General features: G+C 41.4%; 1 protein-coding gene across 1 annotated transcript in view; it reads right to left on the bottom strand.

The window, feature by feature from the left end:
- The window catches only part of tmem104 (transmembrane protein 104), a 47,742-nt gene that overhangs the window by 13,993 nt on the left and 20,880 nt on the right, over window positions 1–12,869 (bottom strand). The window contains exon 9 of the mRNA XM_079177013.1: window positions 3,283–3,376. Within this exon, the coding sequence (XP_079033139.1) occupies window positions 3,283–3,376 (94 nt within the window). The remainder of the gene's footprint in view (window positions 1–3,282; window positions 3,377–12,869) is intronic.

A 12,869-nucleotide genomic window follows, 5' to 3' on the forward strand; every position in this document is an offset into this window, starting at 1 on the left:
CAACAAAACGTACGTTAGCTTTATACAACAGAACGTACGTTAGCTTTAGGCAACAAAACGTACGTTAGCTTTATACAACAGAACGTACGTTAAGTTTAGGCAACAAAACGTACGTTAGCTTTATACAACAGAACGCACGTTAGCTTTAGGCAACAAAACGTACATTAAGTTTAGGCAACAAAACGTACGTTAGCTTTATACAACAGAACGTACGTTAGCTTTAGGCAACAAAACGTACATTAAGTTTAGGCAACAAAACGTACGTTAGCTTTATACAACAGAACGTACGTTAGCTTTAGGCAACAAAACGTACGTTAAGTTTAGGCAACAAAACGTACGTTAGCTTTATACAACAGAACGCACGTTAGCTTTAGGCAACAAAACGTACATTAAGTTTAGGCAACAAAACGTATGTTAGCTTTATACAACAGAACGTACGTTAAGTTTAGGCAACAAAACGTACGTTAGCTTTATACAACAAAACGTACGTTAGCTTTATACAACAGAACGTACGTTAAGTTTAGGCAACAAAACGTACGTTAGCTTTATACAACAAAACGTACGTTAGCTTTAAGGCATCAAAACCACGTAGTTCGGTTTAGAACAACATCATAGTTGAGCTTAAAATAACTACGTACGTTATAGGTTTAGGCAACAAAACCACAACAACAAAACCGTGGTGTCCAGGTTCATAAGTGTTCCTTTTGTTATATTTAATACTACGTCTGTAGTATTTATTACTTGCACGTGGATTAGTTTAACTCCTGTAACCACCGTGAATAATGATTCTAATTGACTTTCATTGGAATTATTTTTGTCCTGAGCGACACAAATAAACCAACACAAAACGGACAATATACAGAAAAACTAAACAGATAATTTGGAGACTCCTTCACGACCTGCTGACTCTCGGCCGGTGCAGATGGTCTGAGCCCAAACTCGGCCCTTTGCACCACTTTCCATTTTCATGTCGGAACAATTAAAGTGACACGTCGAGGAAAAAAAAGAAAGGTGGGTTGAAGGTTGTCGCACCGACACCGGGCTCATGGCTACTCCATCCACAACCCCAGCCTGTTAGAGGCAGCGCGGCCACACACCATCGCTCATGTTTGGTGTTAAAAAACAGGACTCGCTGGACGAGAAGGTGACTACAGCTGAGTGGCAACGATGGTGACAAGGCCAGAGCCGAGGGGGCAGGGACCTGACACACCGGCCAGCTGCCAACACCCCGACATCCAAACACGACACGCCGCCTCACAGGGCAGCTCAGGGTACACAGGAAGTGGAGAGTAAAGGGCAGGAGGGTCGGAGGGGTCTTATGTCTGCAGAGGATTTCAAAATAAAACAGCTCCACAGACCCAGAAACACAAAAATGTAGTTTACAGTTTTCTTAATCTGGAGAACAGCGGCTGTGATCAGCTTAAAGTCATTTAGTGGAAAGACAAACTTAAAAAGCCTGCAGCAGAAGAGTGGAGTTTTTTTATGTTATTTCAAGCTGCAATAAAATACCTGCAAAGGTTTGATCTGAAAGGCATCGGCGTGTAAACGGGGCAGCACTGAGGGAGCCATGTTGCTGCAGCGCGTTACAGCGCTTATGAGAGCAGAACATCGCTTTAGATCACAGGAAACACCGTGTAGCTGTCAAAACAAAACATGTCTGAAAAGAGACGTTTAACAGAGTAATATAGAAGCAGCTCTTTTTAAAAAACAACAAGCAATCTACAGCTCAGACTGTCTTTACACAGCAGGAGCTCAGCGCGGAGTCAGAGGATAACTCTGATTGGTTCTGACGGTCGGCTATTTGGGTGCTTTTCCTTAATTGTGTTGATCGTCCTCATCCCCGCCTCAGATTTATCAGTGAACTTTCTGTCAGAATCTGTAAATCTTCATGTATTTACATTAAACAAAATGTTTTTGGAAGTAATTTTACAGTTTGTAGGATTGTACCTGGATTTTTCTGAGATTGAAAGGTTGAAAAACGTATTTTTCATCTAGAGAGCAGGACTTACTGATTTCACGCTCAGATTTTCTGCTGCTTGTTATTCTGCAAAGTTATTAATTCAGACATTAGTGACAAACGACGATCCTACTAGAAGAGGCAGATAAATCCTTCCCACTCGACAACAGAAGAGAAGTTTGTGAGATGCTCGAGGCTCTTTTCTTTTGGGTTCACTGGCTGCTAAATGCACCACCATGTTGTTCTCTGGCTTTCGTCAAAACTGAAACTCATTTGGCTTTAAAAACTTTTAAAGTCAAAAATGTTTTAGCTGTTGGGTTATCGATCAGCGTTGTAAGAGAACTCTGCAGCAGCTCACTGGAAGGTGAAGACCGAGGAAGAGGAGTGAAGGAGCAGCTCGGTAACCTCTGTGCTCCTTCGCCCTCCGCTCAGTGGACAGTGTGTGCGGATGCTGCTGTGTTTGTGTGCCGTTTAAACGTGCTAGCTAGCGGCGTGATTCAGTGGCGTTGTGATTTTAACAGCGGGGCTCCGGCACGGGCGGCTTATTTATTTTTTTTCGACCGCCGCCCTGTGAGTGACGGTCCAATCAAGCTTGGGATGGGCTGTCAGAGCCATGTCAGGCCTGAGGAATGAGAGGAGATGAGAATCAAAGACAGAGAGCAGGACCGAAACCATGATGGACAGACCTGAGCACGGCAGCCACACGGGGAGGGAGGAGGAGGAGGGAGGAGGAAGACGAGGCGGGAGGGAGGAAGATAAGAAGGGAGGGAGGAAGATGAGGAGGGAGGGAGGGAGGAAGACGAGGAGGGAACAAAGATGAGAAAGGAGGGGTTAGGAAGACGAGGAGGAGAAAATGGAAATATACGTTGGGAGAAAAGGAGGAGACAGAAAGAAACCAAAGGGACATCGTGAAAGGGAAGGAAGGAAGGAAGGAAGGAAGGAAGGAAGGACAGCTAAATCCTCGGACACTTCCTACAATAATAATTTCATGTTCATTATTTTTATTATACTACGTGCAATATAACTTTTTACTACTTTTCAATATCACTCAGTATCATGCTCAATGTTCATTTCCTATTTTAGTCTCTATTAGTCTCTGACGTTACGTTCTTTACTTACCTTATCCTTATTCTATCCTTATTCTATTCTTATTCTATTTTGCAATAGTCAGTATGACTTCTTACATAATAATTCTTCTTCTTTTGTTTATATTCGTTTATTTTGTTGTAATCTTTGATCAAACTCTGGCACAATAATGTCCTTCGGGGTAAATAAATATCAAAATGTCAAACATACAGCGAGTAGTCGGATTAGTTCATTCTTACCAATCCAGCGCATGAGTGAGGTGAGAATCTGGAGGTATTTGGTCTTCTGGGCGTTGAAGAAGGCGAAAGGACCCAGAAGAAGAGTGAAGACGCACTGCAGGAGGAGACAGAGAGGAAGAGTTCATCAGAGTCATCGTCACAGAGCCGAGGCAGCAGCGGCAACATGTCGCCCACGACGTCAATGTTTGATTTACAGGACACAGTATGATGAACGTTGTGCAATCCTCCCTTTGAGATGCTTCTCATGTTCAATCAAACGTTTCTGAAACTGTAAAGAAACGTATTTATTATTGTGGTTGTGTTACATGAGCTGAAACAGTTTATTAATCAGTGAGAAAATAACTTTAATCATCAATTAATCCTTTAAGTTGTGTGTAGTTTCAGCTTCTTTAATGTGAGAATCTTCTGTTTTTCTCAGTTTTATATTAATATAGATTTATTGTTTCCGTTTTTACCATATTAAGTGTCTTTGAGTACCTTTTAAAACATTTAAAACGAGTAATTCAAAGACTTTTTTTACACGTTAAAGGATGAACAACAACCATTAAGTTGGAAAGAAACCCCCCTCGGCTTCACCACTGTGGCATTATCCCACTTTTTGTTAATTTTTAATAGTCTTCACTTCATCCAGCGTGTAATTTTTGAAACGCCAGCGGAGACGCGTCTGCTTTTCAAAAATCCCATCAGCCCTCAGAAAGATGAAGGAGATAAACAGGTCGATCCACCGCTGAATCCTCTCTGATTGCCTCTCAGATACTTTTCTTTATCAAGAGCTGCAATCAGAGGCAGCGGCTCAGCTACTGTAGTCCAATTCCATCAGTTCCTCCTTCTCCTCCTCTTTCCTCCTCCTCCTGTCTCTCCTGTCTCCCCTTCCTCCTCCTACTTCCTCTCTCTTCCTCCTCCTCCTCCTCCTCGTCGTCTGACACTCTCAGGTCTGACTGCACACTTTGAGTGACATGTGATCTCAGGGGAAGTCACTCGTGTTCCATTTCATCTGAGGGTTTCAAACAGGGATCCATGCAGACAAACACTTACAGAATAAAGCTGCTTTTCTACTAATCGGCTCCACTCAACTCACTTTTTGGGGTGTTTTTTCATTTGCAACATTACAGGACACAGACTGTGTATAAGAAGTGGACGTAGTCATCGTGACGTCTCCCGTTGGTTTGTGGACTGATGTTTTGAAGCCTTGAGTTGGCCGATTTGGCCATCGCCATCTTGGCTTTTTTGCAACCAGTGAACAGGAAGTGACCATATCTGGACTGAGGAGGAGCGACGTAGAGACGCCATATACGTCTCTGGTAGAGACCTGTCAATCACCGTGTAGCCCCGCCCCTAAAGCATCCCCTGCTTTATGGTCTGTTTGACTCTAAATGGACCATCATTTACTAAATGAACATCATGCTGTATTGAAGAAGACTTGAAACTAGAGATTGAGACCATAAACTCATGTTTACAATGTTTACTGAGGTAATAAATCAAGAGAGAAGTAGAGTCATTTTCTCATAGACTTCTATACAACCAGAGGAGTCGCCCCCTGGTGGACACTAGAGAGAATGCAGCTTTAACACACTTCCGTTATCACCTTGGTCGAGGTTCCAAGCCGACCTATACTAGAATTGCAGACCGCTGATTGGTCGGAGAGAATCAGTCAAAATAAACACATGAAAATATATGAACAGCGTTTAAGACGAAGAGGAGTGTGCAAATGTTTTCAGTGTAAAGAATATAAGAAAATAGCAATGAGGGTTAATGTAACGCATCTGGTCAGAGTCATGTAGGATAAAACATACTGAACTATATCTTAGGATTTGTGCTTCCAAAGGGAGTTCCCTACTTCTATGAAAAATATATATTTTTTAATTGCTAAAAATATTTGTAGCAATTATTAAGTGCAAGCATTAAAATCTGTAATAAACTAATCATCAATCAAACCCTGAACGTCATAGCCACGGGAATACATAATACAAAGAGGTTTTATTCTACTGAGCCTAAACTCATAACTACGGTTATGTTTCGGTGAACATGGTAAACATGATACCTGCTAAACACCAGCATGTTAGCATCATTACTGTGAGACATATTCATTACATATATATTGTACTAAGTAAACATACAGTGAGTCAGGAGTCACAGGGATTGCTATCAAATAATTATAATATCTTAAGACACAAAACAATAGTTTAAAAGTATCTGAAGTATCCAACAGCTCCACTCAGAGTTTATTATGTTTGAACTAATAAACGAGGGAACAAAGGGAGCGGTATCAGACACAGCGAGAGTCTGTTATTACTTCCAGATGTACAGGTGAACATCTGGAGGATCTGTGGGGGGGTGATCGTAGCCTTTCATTCTGCTGAATACTGATGATACCGGTGTGTCTATATATTGAAGTATTACCAGCTGTCTTCTCGGCAAAAGTGCAGCCAAAGCTCGAGCCGAGCCAGAAGCATAAATCTGCAAACGGCTTCGGTGATGAAGGAAGCATCATGAGGAGAGACGGGTCTGAAGGCAGGAAGTGAAATGAAGAGTTTCAGACCCCGATGGTTCTGCACAGTCTGTTCTCGTAACGTAAACTACAGCAACGACTTCAACCTGGGACCAAATTAAGATTTATTCAAGTTTCAAACATACATTTCATGCGTGATAATAATAGTTCATTGAGGAATACATGTGACTTCTACCGTTGGAGCAAATGTTATAATTAGCGTTTGGGTTCCTTTTGATATTTTTCTTGACCTGAAACAATATACAAGCTGAATTTTAGTAGCAGGCAATGAGTGTGAGGACAATGGAAGTGTGTATTTACAAAACCCTCATTTTAATCCATCCAGTCATTATTTGTAAAGGACAACTTTTCCTTAACAGTTAGGGCTGGGACAATATGCTTAACTCCCGATATGACTTTTCTTCAACACAAATCCATCTTTAAGCGATCAGTTTTAGGGACTTTTACTTTCAAACATTTCTAAATTGATACAGAACAACATGTTTGACTTTCAGCATGTAAGTAGTCATCAAATATATCAGTTATTGTCAAGAATCCAGCAACCCAAAAATCAAAGATCACAATTTAGAGGTATTTTCTTTTAAAGTCATAAGGGACACAGCTGACATGTTTTATACTTCTGGTGAATATAATCCAATTAATCTTATTTCCATATATGCATTTTGTATAGACACTTTGTTAACACCTTATTTTAAAATGCATTTACCATAAATGTTGGTGTATGGGGGCACTACAGTCGTAGCATTGGCTAGTTTGACGAAGAGATACGAGCGACGGCCGGCTTGACCGCCTGTTGAAACGCGATACGATACGATAGCGACGCTGCCGTATTTACGCCTATATGACGTTATTTTGAACGTTGATGGAGCGGCTACAATGTCAACAATCGATCCAAGATCTATTGAGAAAACGAGCATTTTAAACGTTGTATGCTTGTCGTCTTGCGGAGAGAACTGGATCTTCCGCAGCACGTACAAAAGCTCTTTAGACTTCTTTCGGATAAGGAGGATCTCAACTGGTCAACAAGCTCTAAGAGTCTATTTCTGAAGCTCTTAACATCCGTACATCAGCTCAAATGGACGGATGTTAATGTCGGGTCAACATCCAGCCTGGTGTGGCAGAGATAGAAACATCCCTGAGGGTTCACGGCTGATGAACAGATTCTGAACCACTCATGAATCAAGTCTGTGCCCCCCCCCCTCCCCCCTCCCCACCAATACCCACCAATGGCCTGAGGACACTGGACTGCTCAACTGCATCAAGAGCTGCACAAGAATCCAAAGAAATAAACCGCAACACCTTCTTCAGAGAGAAAGCTACGATCAGATCTCCAACAAAGACACATGTGGCATGTGTAGTACGTATTCTGGTGGCTAAAGGTCCAAACATTTCAGATCATGTCCAGCTGTTCTTTTTATTTATTTTTTTACTATCACCTACCAGGAACTGTCTCTCACGATCAAAGAGCAACAGGGGAGAAACATCCATCACAGGGAAGAGATTTATCTCCCCACAGCCGCCTCGATGGATCGGTCTGCATGCTGCCACAAGTCAAGTTGTGTTAAGTGAGAAATGGGGAGCTGAACAGGAGCAGATAGAAGTTTCACACAAGAATAAAAGACTACATTTTATCATAGAGTGACTCTTAAAATCCTCATCATAATTTCTCTTTTACATTCCAACAATTGTGTGTTTTGTCTGAATAACTATCTTGCAAACACCCGTACTGACCACCATCTTTCAAAGCTAACCTTCCCTTTTATGCTGATTTCTAAAACCGTGGTGTACTGGCACTCGAGCTATGTGTAAATGAAGTTAATGGACTAAAACGTAAAAACCATCAAGATAGTCCATTAACTTGGCAAATAAGGGGCATAAACTAAACATCAGAGGAAGCATGTACTCCCACATCGGACAGGGGGGGGGGGTTAGCAGAAAGAAAGACTGGTATGGTCACCACCAGGAGATCACACGTCACCATTCCACCTTAAAAAAAAAAAAGCTTTGCACTCTCAGTATGTTACGGTCGTGAGGGGCGTAGCAGGAGGCAGCCAAAAGTGGATCCAGATTAGACAACTAAAGCTAAAACGAGGTGAACTTCATGATGCATACTATTTATCCTCAAACAGTGGCCTCTATTTGAAATGGAAAATTTGAAATGAAATTTGAAAATTTTATTAGAGAAACCTTTATATCCAAGCAGTATTAGGGCGCCTTTAGGTGCCAGCATTTAGTCCGGCAACCTCCGGTTCTGCTGAGTGAAGCCGATACGGGAAGTGTCTTAAAGCTGCATTCTCTCTAGTGTCCACCAGGGGGCGACTCCTCTGGTTGTATAGAAGTCTATGAGAAAATGACTCTACTTCTCTCATGATTTATTACCTCAGTAAACGTTGTAAACATGAGTTCATGGTCTCAATCTCTAGTTTCAAGTCTTCTTCAATACAGCATGATGTTCATTTAGTACATGATGGTCCATTTACAGTCAAACAGACCATAAAGCAGGGGATGCTTTAGGGCGGGGCTTACTGTGATTGACAGGCCCAAACCCAGTGCAGGTAATGTAACCCCGAGTCAGCTAATTAGAATAAATGTTTAGTGTCAGGTATTTTCTGAGCGCTTTAACTGATTGGTTATATGTGCTGCTGCAATAAAATGTGTATTTGTTTTGCACTTAATGATTTGACACATTTATGAGCCAAATATATAAAAATGAAGCTGCATACAGATATATGCAAACGTCCAGAAAAGAGATCCTTTAACTAAATATGTAGCTAACTTTGCTCGATGGTTTCAAACAGATGTATTCACATTAATACAACACACAGAGGCTTTAGGACCAGTATCTGTGCTGCAGCATGAGCAGCAGAAATAAAACAGCTGATCCAGATATGAATATAACTAGAATCTCATAACGTGGACAGATTGAATGACACTTGGTTCCGATGCATTTATTCATTTAATACTTTGATCACGCTGTTGTAGCAATTTCATCTCACTCTCGCTCTCAAGGCCGACGCACAGATTTCATTTTTTTTCCTACTTTGTTTTTTTTTTTTGCTTCCTTGCGACAGAAACTGCTTACGTTTCACGCCCGGTTTAATAAATGTCTCAATAAACAAAAACAGATTGTGTCAGGAGAAAAGTGGCGTGAATCAATTGTGGCCGGACACCTTCCTCTCCGTTCCCTCGTCTTCAGCAAGCTGATGGTTGTTGTTTTTGCTCCTCCGGAGCAGCACACTCATCTACTATCAGCGTTTACCGTTTGACAACAAAAGACATTCTTAAGAATCGTCCTCCGAATGAGAGAAGACTTTCAGCGGACAAGGAACCGCAAAGGTGGAGATCTGTCCTGTTACAGACTGAAGGTGCATCAGCAAACAAAGACAACAAAACTAAGATTCTTGTTTAACCTGCAGTCCTTTGCAGAAAGCATAACAGTCAAAAATGTCTCAATCGGTCCAATTTGACATTCGGTGGTGATTTTTAACCCCAATTTCAGGACCTTCATTCAAACTGTTTGAATTGGAACCAATAAAAAGTACAAATAAACAATTGATGGTATGATTGGACTTTCACAGAGTGACGCAACGTGTGAGACATGCCACAAAACATTTCATTAAACTAAACATAAAGCCTTCTAAAAGATGTCCAGCAACTATGCTATTATTCCATCAATGAATCAGGTCATCGGATCAAAGACACTTTGGCTTTATTGAGGAACAAAAGTACAAAAAAGAAAATAAGACGGAACAATTAATTAGTTTTTCCTTTTAGTTTAAGTTGCATGTTGGATGTTTGAACTCGGCAGCTTCCAGGTGTGAATGTGGAGCGTAGTGTTTCAGAAGGAGAGCCTCGTTTTCAGCTAGATTATTTACAAAAAGGTTGCAAAACGGGACTAAAAATGTTTAAGACACCAACCGCAAGAACTCTGGTTCTGGTCCAGCCGGGTACAACATCTCTTTCCTCTAACTTCCTGTCAGCTTCTCTGTCTATGAAGAGGAAAAAAGTAACAAAACACCACTTTTCTACAACTTTCCCAGCGCAGCCTGTGATGCTGCAAAGTCATAACTTGGGAATAGGAGATTAACGGGGTTTAGATATGGTGAATGATCTCAATAACGGTGGAAAAACCCGCCACCAACTGGCAAACCCCAAGCTGTAGCTGTCAATCACGTTCAAAGTCTACGAGGACCCAGTGTTTTGGATTTGTGCGGATGAGAGAGTCCAGAGAGGACGGGGAAAGCATTTAATTGGCATTTGCGTTGCGTCACTCAATCCACCGGTCCCGTTAATCGCCGCATATGTGAGCATTTCTCCTGAGCCACGTTTTTTTGCGTTTGGGCTTTTCTATCCATCACAGTTGGGCTATAAAAGTCAACCCCCTATTTAAGTAATTAATCGGCATCTTTTACCGTGTGGGGGGGTCAGCCAAATACCACGACGGCACAGATGTCCTCGCGTCACTGTTGCTCTATTTTAGATCTCCCAGAGAGCCATACGAGCTGGAGATCTTTGTGAAATCAGCGCTCAGTTTGGTGAGAAGGTTAATGGTTAAAAAGTCCACGAGGTCACGGTGGGGATCATAAGTGTCCTGGTGGGTCCATGCGGTGCACCAGCCTGGACCCTGATAATCCCCCCCCCCCACACACACACACACACACACACACACACACACACACACACAATAACACAAGAGCAAGGATTAGGATTCACAATCCCTTCAGTCCCAAGATCCCCAGCCATTTGTTTCTGATGTTAATCTTTATTCCAAACAGATTGCAAACTAGAAAACAGTGGAACTGAGAGTCGTCATTCGTCCACTTGTTCCTTTGTTATTATTGTGAAGAAAGAGAGAGAATACAACTTTAGAGTAAATATCCTGCTCATCGAGGGAAGTTATGAAGCCGATGATCAGGACAAACTAACCGTTAGATTGTTCTCCACCTGTTTGAGACTGATTGAGTTGTTTCCTCTAGATCCACACACACACACACACACACACACACACACACACACACACACACACACACACACACACACACACACACACACACACACACACACACACACACACACACACACACACACACACACACACACACACACACAGTGTTGACCTGATTATTGAACGCAGTGAACGTTATCATGTGAGGAATCGATCAGCGTCACAGAAGCATCTCACCTTATTATCCTGGAATGACGACGGGTGCCTTTGTCAATAAATCCCCGGAAGCTTAATGTTATATTTCATAAAAGTTTGATTATTTGTATTCATGACATCACGTTTTCACTCATCTATCTTTCTGTAATTAACGAGACGGTTTTAAATGGCCGGCTGTGACTCATTCCGAGCTGGATTTCACAAAACACAGACGTACAGTTGAAACAGATCTCTGCTGCTTCCTGAAAAAACCTGCAATAACTCAAGAGCTCTACAACTTCATGCATCATTTACCTTTAATTAAGACCTTGAGTTGAGACCTTGAACGTGCGAAAGGCCGTTTGTCAGAAATGAAGATATAACTCACGTTCCTCGTGCACATCTACAATCTGCTTTGCTTTACAGAAGGACTGATTGAAACTAATCAACAGATCAGCACATTCAAACGGCTCTCTATGCACACAGCACATGTGTGAGAATCAAAGCAAAAATAAGACAGATTACTTTGATTCACAGATAATATTTCATCTTAATGATGCACAAACGTGCATGACGCTCAACTCTATCGCATACACGACACACAGGAATATTGGACACTACGGGCAATTCATTGCCTCGGTTGTGACATGCATGATGAAAGACTTTAGGGGAAACCTGACCGTACTGGTATGGAATAAAAAAACGGCATAAAATAGGCCATAAAAGCCCGACAGATACACACACACACACACACACACGCTCTTATGATAGCAATAACAAGTCAACTGATTCACTGAACACACAGGCAGCAGGCAGGACGAAGATGAACATGATTTTGGAGGAGGTGGTGTGTGTGTGTGTGTGTGGGGGCTCGGAGGCAGTTAAAACCATATTGGAACTCTACGTTTGTCAGGATGAAAGAGAGTCCTACCTTCAGCCTCATTAATCACCGAAAAAACATCTCCATCATAAGACATAATTAGCATAGATATATAAAAGAAATGACGAATAAAAGGATTTAGTTATCTAAAAGCAACACAAACGTACGTTCTTCATTAGGACAAAACACCACGCGGGAGAGTTTATGTTGCGTATGAACGGCAACGTTTAGCAGCATCAAAGGTAGTTTTGTTCACAAAGTGACAATAAATCAATAAGTCTGTTATTAAGAATCGTCTCCACTAAGTCCTTTCATTCCTGATAATTGGCACGTCGTGGTGCGTTATATTGCTGATACCAATGATCCCCAAACTGTTTACTTTGAAGCCCCCTTCAGTGCAGAATAAGTTAAGAAATAAATCTAAATTAAGTTGAATTTCTTTGATAATTATGTAATCTATATATCCAACATTGTGTGTTACCAATGTTAGAGAACGTTCCTCTGATTTGTTGTCACGTGACTGTTGGTCTCCGGTGAATCAATCACGACTTCATAGTTTCACTGATGAGCTCAGAATTTATTGTTTTTGACAGAATCTGGTTAAAGTCAAAGACGTTAAATGAGAACATGTAGAATAAAACGTTTTTGATGAATTATCACAATTTTAAGCTTCGTTTTGGCTTCTTTTTTTCCGGAAGCGTTCAGGGACCGTCGGAAAGATTTGATATAATCTAATTAGATTCCAAGAATCTAATTTCTTTTAGGACCATATTTGGGTTTCTGTGTTACGACACACCACAGAGCAGGAAAGTCAAAGTCAACAGACAGATTTTCACATCTTGGAAATAAAGAAGCTTCTCCGGCAGCATTGGCTGCGATTCCTTCAGTTTCTTTTAGTAGATTTTACAAATCAGTGCAGGTGTCGTTTCAAAGCTTCGACAGCACATCAAAGTGAGTGACAAGTGTTCGGCTGGCAAAGCTGGAATGAGAGTTATGCTGACTCAGGAAAAAAAACGTAGAAAAGAATCTACAGCTGACGAGTAAAACTTGAGTTTGAA

The sequence above is a fragment of the Pholis gunnellus genome (genome assembly GCF_910591455.1).
Source record: "Pholis gunnellus genome assembly, chromosome: 17".
NCBI lineage: Eukaryota > Metazoa > Chordata > Actinopteri > Perciformes > Pholidae > Pholis > Pholis gunnellus.